Source organism: Gadus chalcogrammus, chromosome 16 (genome assembly GCF_026213295.1).
Source record: "Gadus chalcogrammus isolate NIFS_2021 chromosome 16, NIFS_Gcha_1.0, whole genome shotgun sequence".
Lineage (NCBI taxonomy): Eukaryota > Metazoa > Chordata > Actinopteri > Gadiformes > Gadidae > Gadus > Gadus chalcogrammus.
The window spans coordinates 30,711,677-30,736,306 of NC_079427.1; the positions used below are offsets into that span (position 1 = coordinate 30,711,677).

At 46.3% G+C, this 24,630-nt stretch overlaps 2 protein-coding genes across 2 annotated transcripts in view; one reads left to right on the forward strand and one right to left on the reverse strand.

The window, feature by feature from the left end:
• The window catches only part of prss16 (serine protease 16), a 56,628-nt gene extending 51,097 nt beyond the window's left edge, over positions 1 to 5,531 (reverse strand). The window contains exon 1 of the mRNA XM_056610336.1: positions 5,266 to 5,531. Within this exon, the coding sequence (XP_056466311.1) occupies positions 5,266 to 5,517 (252 nt within the window). The 5' untranslated portion in view covers positions 5,518 to 5,531. The remainder of the gene's footprint in view (positions 1 to 5,265) is intronic.
• A 46-nt stretch (positions 5,532 to 5,577) lies between these two features.
• Positions 5,578 to 23,908, forward strand: psmd2 (proteasome 26S subunit ubiquitin receptor, non-ATPase 2). The gene is made up of 21 exons (XM_056610335.1): positions 5,578 to 5,800; positions 6,286 to 6,342; positions 6,530 to 6,694; positions 7,160 to 7,281; positions 8,093 to 8,317; positions 8,934 to 9,092; positions 9,317 to 9,461; positions 9,811 to 9,871; positions 11,806 to 11,952; positions 12,283 to 12,389; positions 12,706 to 12,833; positions 19,056 to 19,143; positions 19,279 to 19,441; positions 19,627 to 19,728; positions 20,178 to 20,323; positions 20,768 to 20,851; positions 21,173 to 21,341; positions 21,718 to 21,812; positions 21,930 to 22,056; positions 22,185 to 22,303; positions 23,240 to 23,908. Exons 1-21 carry the CDS (start codon positions 5,678 to 5,680, stop codon positions 23,420 to 23,422), a joined length of 2,715 nt encoding a protein of 904 aa, XP_056466310.1. The 5' UTR covers positions 5,578 to 5,677; the 3' UTR covers positions 23,423 to 23,908.
• Positions 23,909 to 24,630: the final 722 nt, after the last annotated feature.

Sequence of the window (24,630 nt, forward strand, 5' to 3'; positions counted from 1 at the left end):
CAGAGTAAACTGCAACCCGGGGTCCGGGGGGGTGAGGACGGGGGCCTCAGTCAGTGCCTTCTGGAGGGAGCTGAAGGCTTGTTGGCACTGTGGCGTCCAGGTGAAGTCCCAGTCCTTCTGCAGCAGGTGGTGCAGGGGGGCAGCTATGCAGGAGAAACCTCGCACAAACTTCCTGTAATATGAGGCCAGGCCGAGGAAGCTCTTCATCTGTCGTTGGTCAGTTGGTGTCGGCCAGTCTCTCACTGCATGCACTTTCTCCTCCAGTGTGCTGATGCCTTCTCCCCCCGTCTGTGACCCAAAATCTCCACCTCCTTCCTCATGAAGCGGCACTTATTCGGGTGCAATTTCAGGCCCGCCGCCGCCACCGTCTGCAGCACCAGCCTCAGCGATTCCAGGGCCGTTTGGAAGGAGCTCCCATGGGCCAGGATGTCGTCCAAATACACCAGACATCTCTGACAGGGGATGCCAGCCAGCACCCTGTCCATGAGTCTCTCGAAGGTGGCTGGGGCGTTGCACAGGCCAAAACTGAGGACCCGGAACGGCCACAACCCCCTGTCCTTACAGAAGGCAGTCTTTGGTCTTGCTTCAGGGCTGAGGGGGCACCTGCCAGTATCCACTTCGCAGGTCGAGTAAAGAGAACCAGGAAGAGCCAGACACCAAGTCCAGTGACTCATCGATCCTGGGTAATGGATACGAGTCCTTTCTTGTCACACTGTTCAGCGGCCTGTAGTCTACACAGAATCTCATCTTGGTGCTCCTCTTCTTCGACACCATCACCACTCCCGAGGCCCAGGGGCTGTCCGACAGTTCAATAATGCCATCTCTTTGCATCTCTTCAACCGCTCTGTCTGCAGCCTCACGGTGAGCCATGGGGAGGCGCCGGGGACGCGTCTTGATCGGCCGTGCATCCTCAGTGTCTATTTCGTGTTGGACTAGGTGTGTCAGGCCCACTTCATTGTCTGTTAGTGCAAAAATGTCCATAAAGTCAGATAACACCTTCCACAGCTACTCCTGCTGCCATTGCTCCAATTGGCCACAATTCTGTCTCCATATCCCTCTCACCGCCGACAACCTGTCCGTTTCCCCCACCGTAGTTGACTGGGCTGGGGAAGATGAATCGGCATGTGCAGAAGGGGGCTGACCCTTGCTGGGGGCATGGGGCACTAGTGGCAGGAAGCTGCTAACAGGGGGTATTTCTCTCTACTGGGGTATTTGTGTCATGGCAGTGTGTTTCCATGGCTGTCCTGACCAGGGGGTGTGGCTTTGGGGGCTGGGTGAGCGGTATCAGTTTAACAGTGGGGCCCCCGGGAAATGTGTTTTTCCCCAGGTCCAGCAGACAGCGCGCAGCCCTCAAAAAGTCCTGCACCTGCGCCACCCATACAGTGAAATCCACCGACAGACCTCCCACATTCAACGTCACCCTCCCCTTACTAAGCATAGGGGCCAACTCACCAGTCACTGTCCTCAGCTGCACTGTAGTCTGCTCTAACTGTGTCCCCGCCGGAACTACATCTGGCCTCATCAGTGTTACTGTGGAGCCCGTGTCCACAAAGGCTGTACGTGGGGCCCTGTGTATGGTGATGGGAACATGGCAGAAATTCCCAGAATGAGTCCAACCCACCACCATCGTGGATTCTGTGTTATCGTCTGCTTCAGGGGGGAGTGGAGCCCCTCTCCCCCGTCTGTGCTGTTGGGCCCCTCCATCCTTTGCGTCAACAACACGGGACACCGTGCCCGGGGTCCGCACCGTCCCATCTATACGGGCCCCGGGCTGTTTCCCTGGTCTTTGGAATGCTTGGAGCACTGTCTGAGGAGATGGCCAGGTTGTCCGCATCCCCAGCAGACCAGGGGGCGATGGCGAGGCCGTGTGGCACTTTGCTGCGAATGCATGGAGACAGCCCGTATTAGTTCGGTAATTTCAGCCACCCATGCAGGCTTTACTTCGGCTGCATCAGTGCATGCAGCGGTTCTCAATGTAGGACCACTCCCCTCAGGGCTGCCTCCCAAGGTCCCGCCCCCCACAATCTCCCTCTCTAGAGCCAGTTCCAGAGCCTCTTGTATGGAGCGGGGATGGGCGAGCTGGGTCTGAATGCGCAGCTCCCTCTGGGTTATGACTTGGACAAACTGGTCCCTGGCGAGCTCCATCTGTATCGCCGGGGGCATGTGGGCATAAGCCCTCCTGGCTAGAGTTTCAATATCATTAGCTAACACACGGAGGGGCTCCCCAGGCCGCCTGCGTCTGATGGAAAGTTCAGAGCGTAGGAGACCGGGCTGTTCGCAAAGTCCAAAACGTCTCTGCAGAACCCAAACAAGAGCCTCATAATTATTTCGTTCTTCTGGGCTGAGCAGTAAGGCATGCCAGTGCGTCGTCCGTAAGGCATAACACTAGCTGTAGCGCTTTATCATCCTCCAACCAACCTGCAGCTTCGAACTGCGAACTGCAACAGTTCGAATTTGGCATGAAACGCCTGCCAGTCTGCCTTACCGGAGTACTTTGGTGTTTTACACGGGGCCCGGGAAGTATAGGCCCCGCCCCTTTGCCACGCAGGCTGTGCATTCAGTCTGTCATGCTTTTTTTTCCCACGTCGTATGCCAGGCGCCTCGCCGTCTCCCTCAAGCGGGCCTTGGTCTCCGCAGCGCGCTCAAACTCCGCCGCCAGACCCTCCGCAAGGGCATAACCGTAGCTCCCCTCCGCCTCCTTAACTTTCGGCCGCGCTCCGCTCCCGTGCGCCATGTCCGTTGGCAGTACAAACAGCAGCACCCCATGGTAGGTCCGCCAGACGGCTAGGATAACGGCGAACACCGGAGAAGCACCAGTCCGTCGTTTTCACTTCTGACACCAGTGTAACGTTCACCCCACGGTGGTGCAGCGTTGAATAAACAGGGGATGTCTGGCTTGCAATCCTGCTCTTTATTTAATAAATCCAAAGTTTATCTCCGATCACTGTTGGCCTTGAACACCCGTACATTAAAGGCCCACTATGCAACTTTTTTAGCCAAAATTACATTAATTATGCTGGTTGAGAGTTTTTCTGATGGTTCTGCAACCATTTCTGGGTCGTTTGGTGGGTGTGTCATTGCCCCATGTCACCTCTCCAAGGAAAAAGTGCATATGCAACTTGCTCTGTTCGGACCGACACAATCCGGATGTGACGCAGCAGAAGTATCCAATCGCGCCTCGAAAATGTAGTCAGATTGTAGTTTCGAAAATGCTTTACGGCACAGACACACACCCAAACATGGCACCGGCTAGATATAAACAGCCAGTTGCGAGGCAATTGTTGCATTCATCATGGATCAATCGACTGATAAGGGACCCAAGAGGCGACTGTCGGTGGAACAAAAGAAGAATGGACCAGAAAAGAGATCAGACACGAGTGTAAGGGGAACTATGCAACTTTTTTGGCTTGATTTACCTTAATATAACAGGCTAAGAGTCATTGCGATGGTTCTATTATACATTTTTCTTCGATTGTTCGTTGTTTCGACTCCCCCTTGCGCATCTTGGCGGAGAAAAGGAATATGTTTCTGCCGGCGACCCGCCGCCCACTCTCGCGGTCTCGGGTCTCGCGAAGTAACGAATTGCCTTGCGGCACAGACCCCCAAACACGGAACCAGCTCGATATAAACATAAGTAACTAAGGGATTGTTACATTCATCATAGATCAGCCGACTAAAAAGAGACAGAGAAACCCAATGTCGGAGGAACAGAAGAAGAGAAAAGGGAGACTGACCGACAGAGAGGCCAGACACGAGTAAACGTTGGGCAAGCTTTTCAGGAATAGCGTGAACTGAAAGAAAAAGAAGACTGCAAATCAGACGCCGACTTGGCCGTGTTGCTTTTGAAATTGAAAGTACCCTTGGGTGAACTTTGTCTTCGTGGTATTCTTGATGTTGATAGTCTCTGTACAAATGTGTTTGCTCAACCATTTTGTTGTGAGCCCTGTAAAAATTGTTTTCTCGACCGTTTTGTTGTGAGCCCTGTGTTCTATATATATCTATGTCCTCAACATTGGAACAGTGCTTGTCGGTGTTCTATGACGTAGCGTCCTTAAAAGGGCGGCCGTTGAGCATGCTTCCTTGACATTGGGAAACAGCCCCGGCTCGCGTAGAAGTGCATGGGGAAGGGTCGTCAACGAGTTGTTACGACAGTGTTGTAAAATATCTACTACGAAGCTGTAGGGGGCGCTGTGTAGAGAAATGTGCGTGCCAAAACCAATAAAACAGCGAAGAAATGCCCGAAGTTGCATAGTGGGCATTTAGCTTTAAGCCGTAACACAGTTCTAAATCAAAACAACCCGTTGCTTCCGGACCCTCCCTCACGTTGTCCCCCCATTAACCTCCACTAATAACATTAATGCATAACCCAACATATGAGAACATTTGTATTGCTGCTGAACGCATAATAACAGAACCACATTAACTCAGCTCGTTACAATAATATGCCCCAGCCAGGCCTTCTAATCTGTTTGTTTATAATTTGTCCATATCAATCTCTTAAAAATAATTATTTAAATATTTCTGATGTGGTTCCGTAGTTTGTATGTGGCTTTATTTTGTTTGAATCTTTGTAATATATGTTATAGTTTAGCCTAACCCAGCCACTGGCAAGCCAGCTCAACTAGATGCTTGTTGAGTTTTATCAGCAGAGTGGTGCTGCTGACGATGCGTAGGAAGGAGGCTTACGACTTCTCTCATTATAGGACATTTATTTCCGAACAATGAAATGTGGCCATCTGCCGGTTGGGTTGAGAGCGGACTGACTTTTGAATATAGAAAACGTTACGCATAAAAATGTCCATGTACGGGAAGTCCATTAGGTCACAATACAATACATGAACATTCATCACATTAATTATTGTGTGCTCTTGCGCCCTCTTGTGTCGCCAAGAGTAAATAATATTTACAGTCATGTAACCTGAGAACATAAAAAATAGGCTTACATTTTAACAATGCTGGTCCCAAATGCGGATCATATTAATGGGGAGGGTTGGCATCAGGAAAGTAAGCTATAGTAATGAGTATAGCCTATGTGTACCTGAAAGTGAGAAAGCATGCTTATGATGAGTTTAATGTAGGCCTACAGTGTTGCACTCCACTCTTCTCACTGGCATAGGCCGCAGACAGGCAGTGTGTGTGTGTGTGTGTGTGTGTGTGTGTGTGTGTGTGTGTGTGTGTGTGTGTGTGTGTGTGTGTGTGTGTGTGTGTGTGTGTGTGTGTGTGTGTGTGTGTGTGTGTGTGTGTGCAGACAGACATGGCACTCACCTGCTTCCACGTCCGGCTGTCAGCACCGTTGAAGTGATCTAGTTTCTGAATGAACCACTGATCCTCCACCACCGTCTCGTTGCGTGTATCTTGCCATCGAGTAGTAAACGATCCAAACCCTCTCAGGCGGTGCCCTTCACACACAGCAAAGATTAAGAGGATGGCTATGACTTTACTCATCGTCCCTATGTGCAACGCCATGTTGAACCTGTATGGGGAACTCAGAATAACCCGAAGCATGTGATTTCCCATAGTATCATGTGACTTTTGCCGAAATAATAATAACAAATACAAAATGCTGGCCGCTAGGTGGCGGTAGAAAGGAACTGAACACTCACGTCCTGGACCTGAAGAAGTCCCCCCTCGGTCCTCCATAGTCCCTCACCAGCCCACAGTTAACACAACAGCAGCCATGGAGGAGGCCAAAAACAAAGAGAAGAAACAGACCGAGAAGACTGAGGAGAAGGAGAAGGAGAAGGAGAAGGGGGAGAAGCCCACCGGGAAGGACAAGGAAAAAAAGGAGGAGAAGGAGCTGGTGAGTCGCGGAGGTCTCATCATGCTAGCGGTGTTTCTCCTGAGTCACTGCCGCCTGCCGACACGTTAGGCCGGGGTCCTCTCACCACGGTGTCACCTCATGGACTGTCTACCCCCCGTGGAGTGGTGGTATCTGTGAGGTCTTGGCGCAGTCCAATCTGACCTCTTAAATACTGCGTTTAGTGTCTTTAATGCCATCTCACTGGCTTAGTCCTCCCGTTAGCTCAGAGCTAGTTAGCCGTTAGCCGGCTAGCGGGGTGCTATCTGAAATGACACACACATACACATACACAGACAGACAGACTTTTGCATTCAATGATACTTATAATAATAATGATTATTAATCCATTGCCCCGTTTACAAGATTACAGCGTGTATGAGGCACGTATGAGCTACTATCTCAAATGTGTTGTTTAACCAGCTGATGAACCTCATTAAATTGGCGTGTTTTGTGTTGATCCTTTTCCTTAAATGCTCTTTTTACAGTCTGAGGAAGACAAGCAGCTGCAAGAGGATTTGGAGCTGCTGGTCGAAAGGTTGGGTGTACGTATACTCTGATCAGGATACACTCATCACATTAAATAATCAAATGCACCAACAGTGTCTCGCTCAAAAGTAAATGATGCACTCACCACATTCACCTGGTCTATGCCATGGAGCATGTGGTTGGTCATGTTGCATTTTAGTGTGTGGAAAATAAGTGCTTGTACTGTTCCTGTGACCTGAACAGGATGAGGACGCGACCCTACACCACGCAGCGCTGGAGGAGCTCCGCAGACAGATACGCTCCTCTACCACCTCCATGACCTCTGTGCCCAAGCCCCTGAAGTTCCTGCGCCCGCACTATGCCAAGCTCAAGGATATCTACGAGGCGATGGCCGATGGGGAAAACAAGGTAGGATCAGTAGAACACACCGTTCTAGTCAGAGTATTTATAATAGGGCAGAACGATTTGGGGAAATAATCGAATTGCGATTTTTTTATTTTTTCTACAAAGAGTGAGGTTGTATAGGAAAACAACATAGCATTATACTATGTCTGGAAGCCTAACCTTCACTCAAACATTAAATAAATCGCTGGGCTCCACACGTCCAAACCTAGCCACCGGTTTTCCTTGGTCGTGACGGAAAAGGCGTTCAGACGTATTGAAAACAACGCCGCCTGTGGAACCTTTGCAAATATTTAGGCAGAATGGCAAAGACGTAGGATTTGACTCCCCTTTCTTTAAATTAGGAGAAAAAAAAAGGTTGATGATCATATAAGAGAACAATTTCGACATTAAAAAAAAATAGAAAATGTTATCTCTAGCAGAATTGAACATGTGATTTTCTTAAGCCTTTTGCTGCTTCTGTGTTTCCAGCATTTTTGTGCTGATGTGTTGTCGGTGCTGGCCATGACCATGAGTGGCGAGAGGGAGTGTCTGAAGTACCGCCTGCTGGGCTCCCAAGAGGAGCTGGCCTCGTGGGGGCATGAATACGTCAGGTGGGTGGTTTAACCTGGCCCTGCAGGGCATGAAGCTACGGGTCAAAGCTCTGCTCGCAAGGAAAAGTAGAGTTTAACCAAATAACAGATTGTGGAATTGCAGATTTTGGAAATTTGAGGCTGTTCTATTTATTTTTGGTGCTTTAATCAGGTTCACATCGATTGTGCAAGCAAGGTATAAACTAAAAGTTTTTGATATCTATTTAAATAAATAAATGTAGTGATATAAGTCATTGTAGCATGAATGACATGTAGTATGTATAACAAAAAATGCCTACTTATTCTTTGATTTGTCTTGCTGGGTTTAAATACTTATGGCCTGTAGAATAATGAATTAAAAGGAAATAATTGCACCACTTCCACAGAGTCGGTCCAAATTAACAAAAAAAGTACTCGTTTGGCATACTCTTTTTTTTAAAGCCTGTAATGTACACGGAAACTCTCGTTTGACCTGCTTTTTACAGTCATGGACCTATAGGGAGTTAATGTTGTATCCATTGGCAACATTTGGAAACGTGGGTTGTATCTGGGTTAATTGTGTCTTAGTTTGGCTAATGTTCATGACAGGGTACTTTCTAAGTCACTTATTGTTTAGAAATATGGACCAAACAGTGGCTCTATAGATAGGAGTGCTGCTGCAATGGCTTCTTCTGGTTAGCTGTGTCTCCTGGCAGGTGTCTGCTAAACCCACCAGCTCAAACTGCTCATCGCCTCTTTAGTTCTCCGTGTCATATCAACATGTTGATCATGCAATATCTTTATAACTGAAATGTATACTTCCAAATTCAAACTCGGGACCTTGGTTTCCCAGGCACTTGGCCGGCGAGGTGGCCAAGGAGTGGCAGGAGGTGGAGGAGAGCGACAAGACCAAGCAGGAGACGCTGCTGAAGCTGGTGAAGGAGATCGTTCCCTACAACATGGCGCACAACGCTGAGCACGAGGCCTGCGACCTGCTCATGGAGGTTGAGAGGCTGGACATGCTGGAGAACTACATAGACGATAACGCCTACGCCAAGGTCTGCCTCTACCTCACCAGGTATGTCTAACTCAAGGGTTTCACTCTTTATACAGGGTTTATCAAAAATCTACCAATAATAAGGTCATATACTTATTTACAATGTTTGTGTTTAACTTTTCTGCTGATAAACAGAACAGTGCGTGTGTTCTTTCTTGGACTGTTCTTGAATAGTGCTGGTGTTGCGGTGCATTTTAAGTGACACATTTTCAGTGACACACTCAAAAAGATAAATATGATCGCCATTAGGCCGACCCTGGGCCATGGCAATGTGGTGGTACAATCCCCATGCGCACAGCTTTCCTGTAGGCATCCCTGAGCAAGACCCTTAACCCCAACCTTCCCCTTAATGACAATGAAATGTCTGAATTCATTGGGATAAACCTCATCTACTCAATAGCTACATGGTAATGCAAGTAGGTCCCCATAGTGGACTCTGATTGGTTTAATTATTGCATATAGCACCTCAGAGTACAGGGAAGAAATTCCAGTGCAATTATGTGTCGAGAAACAAGTTGTATTTGTCAAAGTCAGAGTTGAAATGATGAAAAGAAAGGACATCTACAACAAAGTACTACAAACCCGGGCTCTGGCTGAATTGGTGTCACTAACTCTCAATCTTGTGGTCCCCCATCAGCTGCGTGAGCTACGTCCCCGAGCCAGAGAACTCTGCGCTGCTCAAGTGCTCTCTCAACATTTTCCGCAAGTTCAACCGTTACCCCGAGGCCCTGCGCCTTGCCCTGATGCTCAACGATGTGGAGCTGGTGGAGAACATCTTCACCTCCTGCAAGGACATGTGCGTTTGCTCATCCAGGGCTTTCTGACAATCCTTTCCCCATAATAAAGGGAAGCCATATTGGCGCCATTAGCAGTCATGAATATCGCTCGGTGTATTATTTTACCCTGTACCTTGGTCAGAATGTAGTACATTTCCAATTGTTTAGGTGAGCACCTCTTCAGCCATATATTCCTCATTGAAAGGGTTGACCCTGTGCCTGTCTGCACCCCCTCCTACCACAGCGTCACGCAGAAGGAGATGGCCTTCATGCTCGGTCGCCACGGCATGTTCCTGGAGCTCAACGAGGACGTGGAGGACTACGAGGACCTGACTGAGATCATGTCCAACGTCCAGCTCAACAGCAACTTCCTGGCCCTGGCCCGAGAGGTGAGGGAGGCTGCGAGGAAGAAGAGGTCAGAGTTGGGTTTAAGGCCGTGTTGGAGGAGTGTAGGGGACGGCTGTGGTTTCTGTGCTGGGATTTACTGCAGGCCAATGGATAAGGGTGGAGGTGGATTGGAGACTGCTCTCCAACTGCTGGAAAGTAGTGACTCATTTCCGAGAACAGCTTGTCCTCAGACTGCGGATGGGTTTGGGGACGACAAAGAAAGAGACAGACGACACTTGAAGAATGAGGTCTATGAGTCAGGGCAGATGAGAGAGGGGATAGCGGCTTATCCTCGCAATGTGTTTCTAACACATTAATGAATGTTTTCTCTGGCCGTTTCCTCCTCCTCAGTTGGACATCATGGAGCCCAAAGTCCCAGACGACATCTACAAAACCCACCTTGAAAATAACCGTGAGTAGAGATGTTAGGTGTGAATGGTGTTGGTACGGCACACTTTGTCTATTGATGGGTATGGAGTAGACTCCCGGGAGAAATGGGAATCCACTAAAGGTGCTTTCACACTAAACGCAAAGGGGCGACAAGATCCCATACAAAGTGAATGTAGAGACGCGTATCGGGCGAATTATTCGCTAGAGTTTTGATTTGTCGCGCCACACTTTCGCCCTGCAAAGGCGAGCGCGTTCACGAGGATTTGTAGCGCCAAATTTGCTCAAGTTGAAATATTTCAACTTTGCCGCTTCATTTGTGAGATGACAGCCGATCAGCGTTTAACAGCGTGGCCACTGAGTGACATGTGAAACGAACAGCCAATCAGCGTTCAACCGGCCAACCGTTCCCTGCAGTGCAGTCCGGGGTGAACCGTAGCATGGAGGAGAAGTTGATTGTTGCCGTTTGCGACCACCAGCTCTATATATAATTTGTATATATATTTTCACTGCCAAAAGCTCTGTTCGCCTCCAGATGGCCGTAGCACGGGGAGCTCTCATAGGGATTGGGCATCTTGGGGTTTGTTTACCGGCGTTGCTATGGTTTCCGGTCTTGTGTGTTCAAACAGTTTATTAGGTAGGCCTATCTATTAAATCTGGCTAATCTATACTTCATTCACTGCCTCTTCCGTGGTCATTACGATATTATGAATTGACTGCGTCGGGTTCTCCGACGTCTCTTCCTCTTCCACCAAGGGTAAAGGCATGCAATGATGGTTATCTCGGCCATGGTTGAGAATGAATTGGCATGAAGCACCGTTTGCGGCCAAAAATTGTGGCGCGACAAATTCGCCTGACAAAACTTGCTCAAAACTTGCACAGCGACAGAATATGATTTGTGGTGCGACAAAACTTCGGCAACAACGCGAACGGGCGACAAATGTTGCGTTTGATGAACTTTAACTTAGAAACATGTGCAGGTGAACGTGTCTGATTTAGTTACGGTTATTACATTTTCCTCTACCTTGCAATGTAACGGGGGACCATCTGTAGTTTTACCGCAAGGCACCGCAGAGCCCAGAAGCCACGGCATAATTTCCTTCGCTTTCTGAAAGACCCACAAGGAATATGCCAAGGTTTTTTTTTTTTTGAGAACGATTCAAAGGGATTATATTTTGGAGCTAACCGGAGAACTGAACCCCTGTTCTGAGAGGAGTGTTTGTGTGTCCCCAGGGTTCGGCTGAACCCCTATTCGAGGTGTGTGTGTGTTTGTGTGTCCAGTAGGGCTTTAACGATACGCGTATCGAAACCGAAAGTGCGACACTCAAAGCCACGAACCTGTCTCGCGGTGTGAGAAGGCAGAAGCGTGATACGCCCTTTCTAACTCTCCGGTCAAATTGTCAGATTGAAATTTGCTAATAAATTGTCTAAATAATAGTCTGCTGACACCGCCCCATCTTATCGATGCAGTAAGTATGCGATGAGATGCCCTCTCTGTGATGACAGCTCTCCGTGGCTTCGGAGGATTGCATTTCTCCACAGCCGTCGAAGTCCTCATACGAGATATGAACGACATTTATCCAGAGTGGGCCAAGCGTGAAAAAAAATTGCCTGTGTGATCCCTGTCTCTATTGTATTGTTATTGACAGGATGGGTACTTTATTCTACCGGACTCGTTCGCTTCTTCACTAGACACACACGCTACCGCTTGCTCTCCTCGCTCGTCCACTCACTCGCTGACGTCACAATGTCTAATCAATACTTCATTCACTGCCTCTTCCGTGGTCATTACAATATTATGAATAGACAGCGGCGGGGTCTCCGACGTCTCTCCTTCTTGGCCTGCCCATAACAGGTTCGAATATTAAGGGCTGCCTTATATTTGTTCGAATTTTGATTTATTTTTTGATATTTGAATAACGAAGTTCGGAGTCAAATCCCTAGTGTGTGTGTCCCCAGGATTCGGCGGCAGCGGCTCCCAGGTGGACTCGGCCCGTATGAATCTGGCCTCCTCCTTCGTCAACGGCTTTGTCAACGCCGCCTTCGGCCAGGACAAGCTGCTCACGGACGATGGCAACAAGTGGCTGTATAAGAACAAGGACCACGGTGAGGCCCGCGGGGGGATGGGGAGGTCATGGTCTGTCTCGCTACAGAAGGGAACGCTGTGATGCTTCAGAGTAGGCCAACATGGCAGAGAACACTACTAACTGGATCAGATCCCCATGGTTATTGGAGGGCATCACAGAAAGAGAATGAAGAGTATTAAGAAGAGGTCACTTCTTCTTAATACTGGTCATCACCTGGTTTAACTTTCTGACCTGGTGACGACATTAACATTTGAATAGTAGATATTTGTTTTATTTTCTCCACAGCTGTATCATATGTTGTGCTGCCCATTGACAGTAGCAAGTTAATAATATATAACTGTTTTCTCAGGCATGTTGAGCGCTGCAGCCTCCCTGGGGATGATCCTGCTGTGGGACGTGGATGGCGGTCTCACCCAGATAGACAAGTACCTCTACTCCTCTGAGGACTACATCAAGGTGGGGACCCACAATATCAATATGGATATATTAATAAAACTAGGATTTATTAATTGCACAAAATGTTTTATATATTTACATAATGTTTGCGCATGCTTATAACCGTGTTGTACTAGGTCAAGCATTATTCCAAACGTTTTTCAAGTGTTTTTGGTGGATTATTTTCACAGAGAACTAAATTATTGCGTGGTTATGGCCAAATTATATTCCCATCTCTACAGGCTACTGGGACACGGTCGGCTTGTGCTCATTAGCGAGTGATGAGCTTTCCTCCTCACAGTCACCGCCTCTCACTCCCTGTTGTGTCCATTTACAGTCAGGGGCCCTGCTGGCCTGTGGCATTGTCAACTCTGGCGTGAGGAACGAGTGCGACCCGGCCCTGGCGCTGCTCTCAGATTATGTCCTCCACAACAGCAACGTCATGCGGATAGGAGCCATCTTCGGGTAAGCATTGATGCAGATCCATCATGAGGAGGAAACCCTCCAGACCTATAATGTGCAGTTTGACCGATCGGGGTGGGAATTGGCAAAAATGTGATGATTCGTTATTTAGGCCATGGTTCAATAATATTGAAATATTTGATTCTGCGCTATATATTACGATTCATGTTCCCCATATTATTCAAAGGCATTACAAAAAATTATGAAAATAAGACTAGTCAACTCGCTTCAAATGTCACATTTAATTCTGTGAACAATATTATCTTCTACACATTAACTGAAGTGCGAAAATGTAGGGTAGTGCAAAAACGTTGTCATTGAACATTCAGCACACAGGACCTTAGTATTTATTCTCTGAATAGACCTCTCACATGAATGCTGAGCTCCCAGCTCATAACTTAAAATGATTCGAGTAACATAAAGCAGACATAATAGAGTTACATAAACCTAAGAATAATCATATTAAGAGTTATTTAGAGCCTCAATAAAATTGAGAGAAACAAACAAATGTTCACTGCTACAGTCCTGTTCATTTGGGAATATTGGCATTTTTGTTCAACAAAAAAAGTTATTCAACATGCTCAGATTAAACTAAATAAAATAAATGTTGAAATACTTTGCACTACTGTATCGATACCGTACTGTATCAATACTGAATAGAATCAAGCAAGTTATTTTTCCCGTGTCAATAAAATAATGAAACATTCAGCTGAATGGGACTGCACACATGTCATTAAACATATTGCGAAATATTGATTGATTTGAATCGCAAAGGTCTATTTTTTAAGGTTATCCAATGACAATGAGGTAACATTTGTCGAGGCAACATGGTCACTGAAAACGTTGTAGGAAAATGGAGGAGTACGGTCAGATAATGGTCTAATTCTGTTTTTCAACACACTCCTCTTACTGCATCCATAGTTAACTAGGTTCTAACATTTGTCGAATCTGATTTGTCAGGCTGGGCTGATCATCAGATGATATAGTATATATTGTGTAATATTTGCGGTTCATGGTGCATTATAGACTTTTGTATGGTTTGATCTCAGAAATGAATGAGCTCATCAGGGTCCCCATGGCTGTGTACAGGCAAGGCATAGTGGCTATGCTCAATGACCGCCTCTACCAGCAAGTCATGTCATCTGCTTTCAGTTTGACTGAAAATGTAGGCTACCATTAGCCTTAATGAATCATGATATGGGCTGAAATATAGTGCAGTGTTAAAATTGGATCAAACGGTGGCCGGTCTCTATCCAGACCCTCAGTTCTGTCTGATTATTCACAGTACCAGATGAATCATTCAATATACCGAGAACGAACATAGAGAAATTTTCACCAGCACAAGTTCATTACACCTACTATTGTCAGGATGAATTTTACTTTTATTTTTATCATCTTTAATGGTTTCGTTATGCAAACTTTCTACGTTTTTTGCCTGATATTGTCTTGACTTCCAGACGGTCTAGAACAGGGGTGCCCACACTTTTTCGGCTTGCGAGCTACTTTCAAATGACCAGGTACAAAACATCTACCTACATTAAGAAATGCGCAGCGTATATTTATTTATATATACTGAGTACATAATCTGATGACTTGCAATGAATAGAGTTAGCCAGGGATGCATAGTCCGGGCCGTAGCTGCTGGTAGCTAGTCTCAAACCTAGTCTAGCTTCCAAATGACCATCAGTCATGGTGGAATGGTATTAGCACTTAATAATCTTCATTTGGGAAAAAGCTGATAAATGGCATAAATAAGTAAAGCCAAATAATTCAGTCAAGGAGGTAAGCACTTTTCCTCATGGTTGTATACTTTTTCTTTGAGATAATTTCCAAAATTGTCAATTACGACTTAAGCTCAATATCAGCTTGTACTATCAAAATCTCATCCTCCACTGTAGACTTGTTCATGTAGAACAGTGGTGCAATTTTGGATGCAAGTAAATCAACCTCAACATATTCCTGAAATGGATAGAAAATAAATTAGGCGATTGCCTCAAATAAAGAAGTCTTGAGGCAATCTTTTAAGTATTGAAACCGTTTTTTTCAAGTCTTGACAGACAATTTTCTTCAATTCAGTGGTAAATGTCATGCCTTGTTTTTTTTTTAATTATTTTTTTTCAATGTCACGCGATCTACCTGCACTACTTTTGCGATCGGCCGGTCGATCGTGATCGATGTATTGGGCCCCCCTGGTCTAGAATGTACTAAAGTTTGGATATTGCCATTACACAAAGGGGTAATCAAACATGCAGTAAGGACCATAAGCCATACATAGCATGGCAAATAGAAGACTTGGAACAAATCACCAGTTCAATGCTGTGGTATCACCCGTTTAGCACCCCCATCCTCCCAATGCTGTGGTATCACCTGTTTACCACCCCCATCCTCCCAATGCTGTGGTATAGGGATGGGCGATATGGCCTAAAATCCATATTGCGATATACATTGCAACCTATTGCGATAACGATATATATCACGATATATAAATCATAATATAACCATTTCAGAACAGGTTACAGACTCTAAGGAAAGCCAAACTGCTAAATGTATAAAACAAAAGAAAGAAACTTAGTATGTCGTTTTGAGAACATTTATTGTGCAAAAGTGTAATCATCCAACATAATGTTGTAGCTGCAGAGACTTTAACAAAGAAAAAAATCTTCTGTGTAATGACGTCTACTTCTCTTAATTAAATTAAAACTGGTGGTGTCTTGTTAATAAAGAAACGGATACTGTGAATTAGGGAAATACGTCCAGTATTAGGCATGGCTATTTTAAATAAAGAAAAATCTTCCAAGTGTGTGCACAGATACTTGATATTAAAACATAAAAGTGCAAAGTGAACGCATACAATTTTAAAATGAACATGAAATGAGCGCAATCACCAGCTCCTCCGTGTCGCTTTCAGCCATATTTGCTTAGATGACGATGATGCGTTGAAGCCGGTTGCAGCTCATGGCTCTTTAAATTTCGCGGGTCGCGGATGATGCGTTGCAGCCGGTTGCAGCTCGTGGCTCTTTAAATTTCGCGGGTCGCGGATGATGCGTTGCAGCCGGTTGCAGCTCGTGGCTCTTTAAATTTTGCGGGTCGCGAATGATGCAATGCAGCTGGTTGCAGGTCGTGGTTCTTTTTAAATTTCGCGGGTCGCGGACGATGCGTGGCAGACTGTTGCAGCTCGTAGCTCTATCCATGACCCGCTCTTTATATTTCGCGGGTCTTGGATAGATCGCGTCAAACATGCATTATCGCGATAGAGCAATCTAACTAAAATCTCTATCGTAGGCCATTTTTTATCGTATATCGTTTATATTGCGCATTCCTACTGTGGTATCACCCCGTTTACCACCCTCATCCTCCCAATGCTGTGGTATCACCCTGTTTAGCACCCCCATTTTCCCAATAGAATGTTCCACTGTTATAGCGCACAATTTTACAGACACAGCGATTTGACTTGACTATGGCCTGTCCACACGGGCGAAAACAAACTTTTCTCCTTCGTTTTCCTTTGATGCGTTTCAGGAATATCTCCGCCGTGGCTCTCTGTAACCAGAGCGTGTAACCAATCAGATGGTGCTGTGGGTTGGACAATGCTGGAGTCAGCGTAGTGACAGCAGATAGAGGCGCGGCTGCATCAGAGCCATAATAACCCTGTTTTAAATTGATATCTTATCGGCCGTCGGATCAAAAAAAAAGGACGATGCCGATATGCATCAAAATGCCGAATATCGGCGCCGATAATTGGCCCGGCCAATAATCGGTCGATCCCTATATCGGACCCAAATATCCAATAAACTTTCCGTCTACTCTTTGCTCCATGTTGAGCCACGACTCATTTTCACCTGACGGTCCGACAATGTGCTGCTGATCTTGGAGTTACCGTTACTCAAACAATAATTCCCATAATGTTCGCGGATGCCTGTTCAATCCAAAGAGTTGCATGATTTTTAGAACTGGATCGGACCGGACTGCGTTCGCTTTCACATCTCAAGAGAACCACACCAGGGTTCGTTTGGAAGCGAACCGAGACCAGCTCTCCGGTTGAGACCTGCTCTCCGGCTGGGTCTAGGTCCGACTGTTTAGTTTGATGGTTTGTATTCACACCAGCCCAAATGGTCCGCACCAGCGTTTTCTTTTGGTTTGGTTCGAACCAAACATGGCAGGTGTGAAAACGGCCTAAGTAACCTAAATATCTTTCTATTGAAGATTAAAGGTGGGGTATGGTGTTTGCGAAACCCCAGCAGATTTTGAAAACACACAACTCAAATGGTCCTACCCCTTCTCCTTCAACGCTGATTCTGACTCCACCCATTCCAAGTACATGGCGAACACAGCGAACACAGATACGTGAGAGTGAGCCATTAGCTAGTTAGCTAGCTCCAGTAGCTACCGCAGGATAACAACAGAAGCTTGCTCTGGGTCACGAGCTTTGAGTACGTGCACAAAGGGGTCGCGCGGGGAGCGGGGGAGGGGGATTGCAGTACGACCGTTTGATTGACGTACTTACTGTCCAATGCCACTCGGTGGGTCTGGAAATCATTGGCTGGAGTTTTTCGAGGCCTGCCCGTTCCACAGATGATTGACTTGTTTAATTTTCATGTCAGTACTTCTAACTCAGTGGCTGTAAGTGGGTTATGATAAGGATTTCAAGTAATTTTGCAAAAATGGCCAAAAAAGAGAATTCAATACCCAACCTTTAAATTAATCAAATATTCAATGTCTCCCCTAATTCGTAGACCTGCAATTATCATTATCAATGATTTAGATTGCAGTTTGCACTAAAAATCCAACATCTACTTGGGGACTACTTGCTGTGGTACTTGAGTACAGGTAGGTATTGATAACATAAAGGTGACAAGTTGTTTTTCAACAGTTAAGTTTTGGTACACACTTCAGTTTGTTTTAGGTTGTTTACCTGTTTCACTCTGAACTGCCTTGGACCGGCTTACTTTATACCTGTATTCAAAGTGTGTACATTGTGATTAAATCCTACCCTAGGCATAGGATATGTGGTGGAAGGACAGCGTATGCTCACCTGTACTAGGTGGAACGTCCAACCAATCGAACCCCACTATCAAAGGAGAGGGAATCTGTGCGAGTACTGGTGATTGGAGAGTTGGAAAGCCTCATTCTAAAGCTCATACACAAAAAACGTAATAACAAAGTAGCCCTAGTTCATCATAACAGGCCCCCGCCTTCCCAGAACTGTCCAGACAAAACACATCTTTTAAACAGTTTTCGAATCCCACCTGAAACAGCCGGTTCAATTTATGAATTGTGATTTTTCGAATCAGCAATTTCACAAAACGTAGGAATTAAAAGAATGCTAATTTATCAATTGATAGATACATATTATATTGGTGTATCTATCAATATTATATTATATTATATTAGCCTAAAACATGTTTTTTTCCAAGGCAACGGTGCTGCAGTGTGTGTGAGAGGTGCTCTTGGCTGGTGCTCTGTGGTGTTGTGGCAAATCTGCAATTTGTAGCCATACATCTTCTGTGATTCATAATATTGTTTTTTCAGACTACACAATCAAATATAACGGCCACTTTATATTATTACAGTACTTGCTCTGACTTTACTCTACTTACCTACATTTAATCCAGAGCTAATGCCACGCACAGTATCAAGCACTTTCTATTCTTCTACAGCAAAACGCTTACGTTAGTAATTTTCCACATTATTTCATTATGGTAATAGTCACGTAACAATTGAGGGGGTGCAGTAGGGGGCCCCTGTCATTTAGAACACACATCCCTCGGGGGACCCCAACAGCATGTCTGGTTAAACATGTGGAACAGTAATAAGTACAAATGTTTCTTTATTGTTAATTAATAATAATTCTAATAATTCATTATATTTATATAGCGCTTTTCAATGACCCAAAGACGCTTACAGAAGGGGGGGACCTAACTCACCACCACCAGTGTGTAGCACCCACTTGGGTGATGCACGGCAGCCAATCTGCGCCAGAACGCTCACCACACACCAGCTTGAGGTGGAGAGTGAGGGAATTGATGAGTTGTATTTTGGTTAATATAATCCCTGGCATTGGACATCAATTACATGGTAGAGTTGCACTTTTTTGAAAAATTAGGGGGGATTTGGGGCACCCAAAAGTATTTATAGTTTTTAAGTTGGTCTGGAGGGTTGGGATGCTATGGATGGTGTTGGTCTTGTGTGGGTCACATCGTCCTGTGTCTTCTTCCTGCTGTGCAGACTTGGCTTGGCCTACGCCGGATCCAACAGAGAGGACGTTCTGTCTCTGCTCCTTCCCGTCATGGGGGACTCCAAGTCCAGCATGGAGGTGAGTGACTGAAGCCACATGCTGGAGGACTGCCATCACACGCTCTCTTTGTCCCTGGTTCCATCTGTCCCCTCTGACTCTTGGTCTGTAGTTGTTGCCAGTGGTTGTAACGGGTTATGTGGTTAACGTAAACAGGTGGCGGGTGTGACGGCCCTAGCGTGTGGCATGATCGCGGTGGGCTCCTGTAACGGCGATGTGACCTCCACCATCGTCCAGACCATCATGGAGAAGAGTGAGCTGGAGCTCAAGGATACCTACGCTCGCTGGCTGCCACTGGGGCTGGGACTCAACCATCTCGGTACACAGCAAACAGACGCAGGCAGAACATATCCTATTATAGCATATAGGGACATTCACAAACCAAGGCAATACAAAGACTGATGAATGGGAACAAGGTAGTTGGTCTCAAACACAATTTCTTCTGAATGAATGGCATAATCCCAGGAAATGTTAGTAAATGTAATTTCCCCCATTGCGTCGCAGGTAAAGGAGAGGCCATCGAGACCACCCTCGCTGCTCTGCAGGTTGTCCCTGAACCCTTCAGGAGCTTTGCCAACACGCTGGTGGACATCTGTGCCTACGCAGGTCAGTCAGGGTCACTTGAGGTGCATTTTATCGATGCCGTTCTATAGCCGTTGGTCGCTAGTTTGTAGGGATGCTGATGGGTTGCACTGGTCACCTGTGTTTTTGTTGCGGCCCCCCTAGCTGTCTCCTTCGCTCCCTATTGCTCTAGTCATACCCTGATCCACCTCAGGGCTTGGCCAAAGATACACAATGATTTCGCTCGTTGATGTCCCAAGTCGGCAGCGGTTTACCCCTCGGTTAAATCTAATGCCTCCTAACATTTAATAATGACAATACTTTTGTGTTATTTCACACCTTTCATCTTGATCGGGGATTCACATATTGATGCCCTAACGTTTTTTTTCTGTGCTTGAAAAATAGTTTGAGGTGACTTTATCCAACATCCCTTTTGGTTTGTTGAGCACAACGAGGCCTCTGGTCGCCCTGGTAACGCCTTCTCTCCTCCTCAGGCTCTGGCAACGTGCTGAAGGTCCAGCAGCTCCTCCACATCTGCAGCGAGCACTACGAGGCCAAGGAGAAGGAGGAGGATAAGGACAAGAAGGATAAGAAGGACAAAGATAAGAAGGAGGCGCCCGGCGACATGGGCTCCCACCAGGTGAGCACCCTGCCGGCGGCCATCACCCACGCTGTTGTTGTTGTGGGGGAACGTTCTTATTCTGTCGGTAGCCTTAAAAGAACAGAGTTTAGAAACAAACCCTAACGGTAATGCAGTGGTCTTTGGTGAAATAAACCAAGGACACACATTTTCAGCGTGTGAACTGTGCCTTTTCCTAGGGTGGGACCTGTGTCTTGTCCTAGGGTGTGAACTGTGCCTTTTCCTAGGGTGTGACCTGTGTCTTGTCTTAGGGTGTGACCTGTGTCTTGTCCTAGGGTGTGACCTGTGGGTTGTCCTAGGGTGTGACCTGTGGGTTGTCCTAGGGCGTGACCTGTGTCTTGTCCTAGGGCGTGACCTGTGTCTTGTCCTAGGGCGTGACCTATGTCTTGTCCTAGGGTGTGACCTGTGGGTTGTCCCAGGGTGTGAACTGTTTTTTTGTCCTAGGGTGTGGCTGTTCTGGGAATCGCGCTCATTGCCATGGGAGAGGAGATAGGCTCGGAAATGGCCCTGCGGACCTTTGGCCACCTGGTAAGTACCAACGCATGACTGCTCTAGTGTTTGTGTTATTAAGTATCAGGCTGTTCAACCACATCTCTCCTAGTCTCTGTGGTCATGGCAAAATGTGACAATTTTTATTTCTTCATTGTGTGACTATCTCTTGGACATTACAGTCCCATGGAATGCAAGCTCAAAGATATGAATTGCTTGACTGTCATTTGGCCTCATAAACAATGCATCTTTTGGAAGTAAAACAATCAGTAGGAATGAGAAATCTGCTTGCGTTCGACATATATCCATAAATTCAGCAATGAGCCTGGGCTAGTTGTAACCTCCATCTCCCCTTTGAAGCTGCGATACGGAGAGCCCACCCTGAGGCGGGCGGTGCCTCTGGCACTGGCCCTGATCTCTGTGTCCAACCCACGCCTCAATATCCTGGACACGCTCAGCAAGTTCTCCCACGACGCTGACCCAGAGGTCTCCCACAACTCCATCTTCGCCATGGGCATGGTGGGCAGCGGTACGTGGCTCATAATAAATACACCCATACACACTTTCACAGGCACGTTGATTTTATGAATTGAAAGCTGTAAATCTTTGGGAGATTTACAGCTTTACCGTAGCAACGAGATGTCCTATTTGGTTGCCCTTTGAAAACAATTACAACCCTGGCAGTGACATGGAAATAAGTTAAGAAAATGGAAGTGCTATAAACCATGTTCAAAGATGTCGATTATGACAACAATTCACTTCTGTTGTTAAAAGTTTTCCTTTTTTAAGTTCTGTAGAAAAGGTCTGAAATGGCAGAAATTCGTAATTTATTGTAGGATCACAATGGTCAGCAGGGGTCGACAGTGATGCTTGTCACCATAACAACACTTTCTTCCTCTCCCCAGGCACAAATAATGCTCGTCTGGCAGCCATGCTTCGACAACTAGCCCAGTACCACGCCAAGGACCCCAACAATCTGTTCATGGTCCGCCTGGCGCAGGTGGGTGCACGCAAGCATGATAGTCCTGTTGTGTTTACCTTTTTGCACCATCCTGTTCATCTCTTCACTGCTGCCTTTGACTGTGTTGACCTTTTTGCACCTTTTTTTATGTTCAAGGGCCTGACTCACCTGGGTAAAGGCACGCTGACGCTGTGTCCCTACCACAGCGACCGGCAGCTCATGAGCCAGGTGGCTGTGGCGGGCCTGCTCACAGTCCTGGTCTCCTTTCTGGACGTCAAGAACAGTAGGTCCATTTCCTCTTCCCCTCCCTCTCTCTCATTGCAGGTTTAAATCTAAAGGTTGTAAGGGTGATTGAATAAGATCCCTGTCATGCACTGTTTGTTCATGCTTCCCCCCGGTGTTGTCTTGCAGTCATACTGGGGAAGTCCCACTACGTCCTCTATGGCCTGGTCGCGGCCATGCAGCCTCGGATGCTGGTGACGTTCGACGAGGAGCTGCGGCCCCTCCCCGTGTCGGTCAGGGTGGGACAGGTACGGATACCGGATGGGTTTGACAGGGCTCAATGGTTGGGTTGTAGGTAATTTCTGTATTATTGTACTTGTATTTACGGGGTTCTGCTGGGTGCATGTGCAGTAGGGATGAGTCGGTCGCGACCGATTCGTTCACAACGAACGAATCCCGAACGTGAACGACAAGAACTGGTTCCCGAAACAAGAATAACTGGTTCTTTGATTCTTTTTTTTTTTACATAAACCAAAAATATGGTCACGTAAATAAAATATACAAACGAACAGCGCTTCGTATCCCCGCGACTTATATTGATTGAGTCTACAACGTTCTCACAGATTCAGCCAATGAGAGGTAGCAATGGTGTTGCAATGGCACCTGGGTAAACAAATGACAAGGCGGTACCGTCGAATATGTGCGCTTTCTCTGTCTGACGTATCTTGGGTCATACCATTCGACGTGGGGCCACTCATATCCCCCTTAATTTTTTCAAAAATTGACTTGTCCTCCATCTGCTATTGGATAAACGCATTTCCCAATCCCAGGAGTCTTTTCTCCATTCTACGTCAATTTAAGAACAAACAAAGAAATTAAACTGCAGTTCGTATTTTTTATTTATGACCATGAAAGTTCGGTAATGCCTGAATAATGAAGAATTAAATGTAAAATAAAATTATAAATGTAAAACCATGAATGAAATATAGAGAGTAAGCAAGTGGTATAAATATTGGTGGGACGTTGGGTTATATTATAGTATATCTTCTCGATTTTCACGGGGGTTAGAGCCTAGAAGTCGATTAAATTATGCTCACGGCCGTCTCGCGCGGGGGGGGGGCAGCAGACACCAAATTACGTAATCTGACGTAGCGAACGAATCAAACAAACAAATCGTTATAGTGAACTGAACTGAAAGAACTAGTTCCCGGAAAAGAATCATTTTGCCCATCCCTAATGTGCAGGCGGTGGACGTGGTGGGCCAAGCGGGGAAGCCCAAGGCCATCACAGGCTTCCAGACCCACACAACGCCGGTGCTGCTGGCCCACGGAGAGCGGGCAGAGCTGGCTACGGAGGAGTACCTCCCCGTCACGCCCATCCTCGAGGGCTTCGTCATCCTCCGCAAGAATCCCAACTACGAGACCTAGATGTTGAGACCCCACCCCCACACTCCCATCCCCATTACAGGCCATCCCCGGCACCTAGAAGGGTAGTCCCCTTGGCTTTTTTTTATAAGTCCTCATATTTTATGTTGCTTATTCCATGGCTTAAAGAAAAGCCATGCTTGGCCTACCCATTCTGGCTGCCTGTTGTTTTTCCTCCATTGCCCCGAAGTTTTCCAATGGTTTCATGGTCTAGATGGCAGGACCGCTGTGGCACTCAGAGGGGTGTCCGGTACCTGATGGACCCTGCAGCACCAGGTGTCCCTCATGTACTGACGCAGTGCTTCTGGTATTGGTGTACGGTCAGGGTCAAATGCAGGCGATGTTCAGTCACCTTGGCTCTGACAAAGCTTTGTGCTACGACTGGTCAACCCACTTTATCACTTGTGGTCATTGTTGCTTCTGTACCTGCACCACCTGTTTGTTTTTTTGTAATTAAAGCTTGGGAAAAAAAGTGCCATGTTCATTCTGTTTTTTTCCCTTTTGTACACAACTACATGTTATCATACAAAATACTATACAGATCCACTTGGTATTATTGTGAGAATGGACAGGCCTTTTTTTTTTTTTTTTTCGTTTTTGCATTAGCAAACCTGACATTAATTGACAATGAAATATTTTTCTTGCATAAACTAACTTTAGGAAGGACTTTTGTTTAATCCCAGCGATAATCTGGGGTCGGCAACTGAAAGGTTGCTAGTTTGATCCCCAGCTCCTCCTAGCTGAATGTTGATGTGTCCCTGAGCAAGGCACTTAACCCTTACTGCTCCTGACAAGCAGAGTCAACCTTGCATGGTTGACTGCCGTCAATGTGTGTATTAACCGATGTAAGTCGCTTTGGATAAAAGCGTCTGCTAAATGTCCTAATTGTAATAAGCAAACGTTTTCCTGATGAGACCAATGGCAAATGGTTTAGGTTCAATGTCAATCAGTTATAATTAATGGTATTCTATGAGTGTGTTAGCTGACAAAGTCCCAGTGGTATCCGATGGTCTGTATGGAGTAGGGGAGATCATCTGCTGTACATTGTATATTAACCAGTGGAACTGGTGTGTGTGGGGGGGGAGAATTTGAGATGGGTTTAAATGTGTTATCGAAATAAATTAAAAGAAAACGCTACACCATCAAATAAAAACTTAAAAGTAAAAACACATACATTCTAACAAAATGAGAGATTAATGAACAGTGGGACC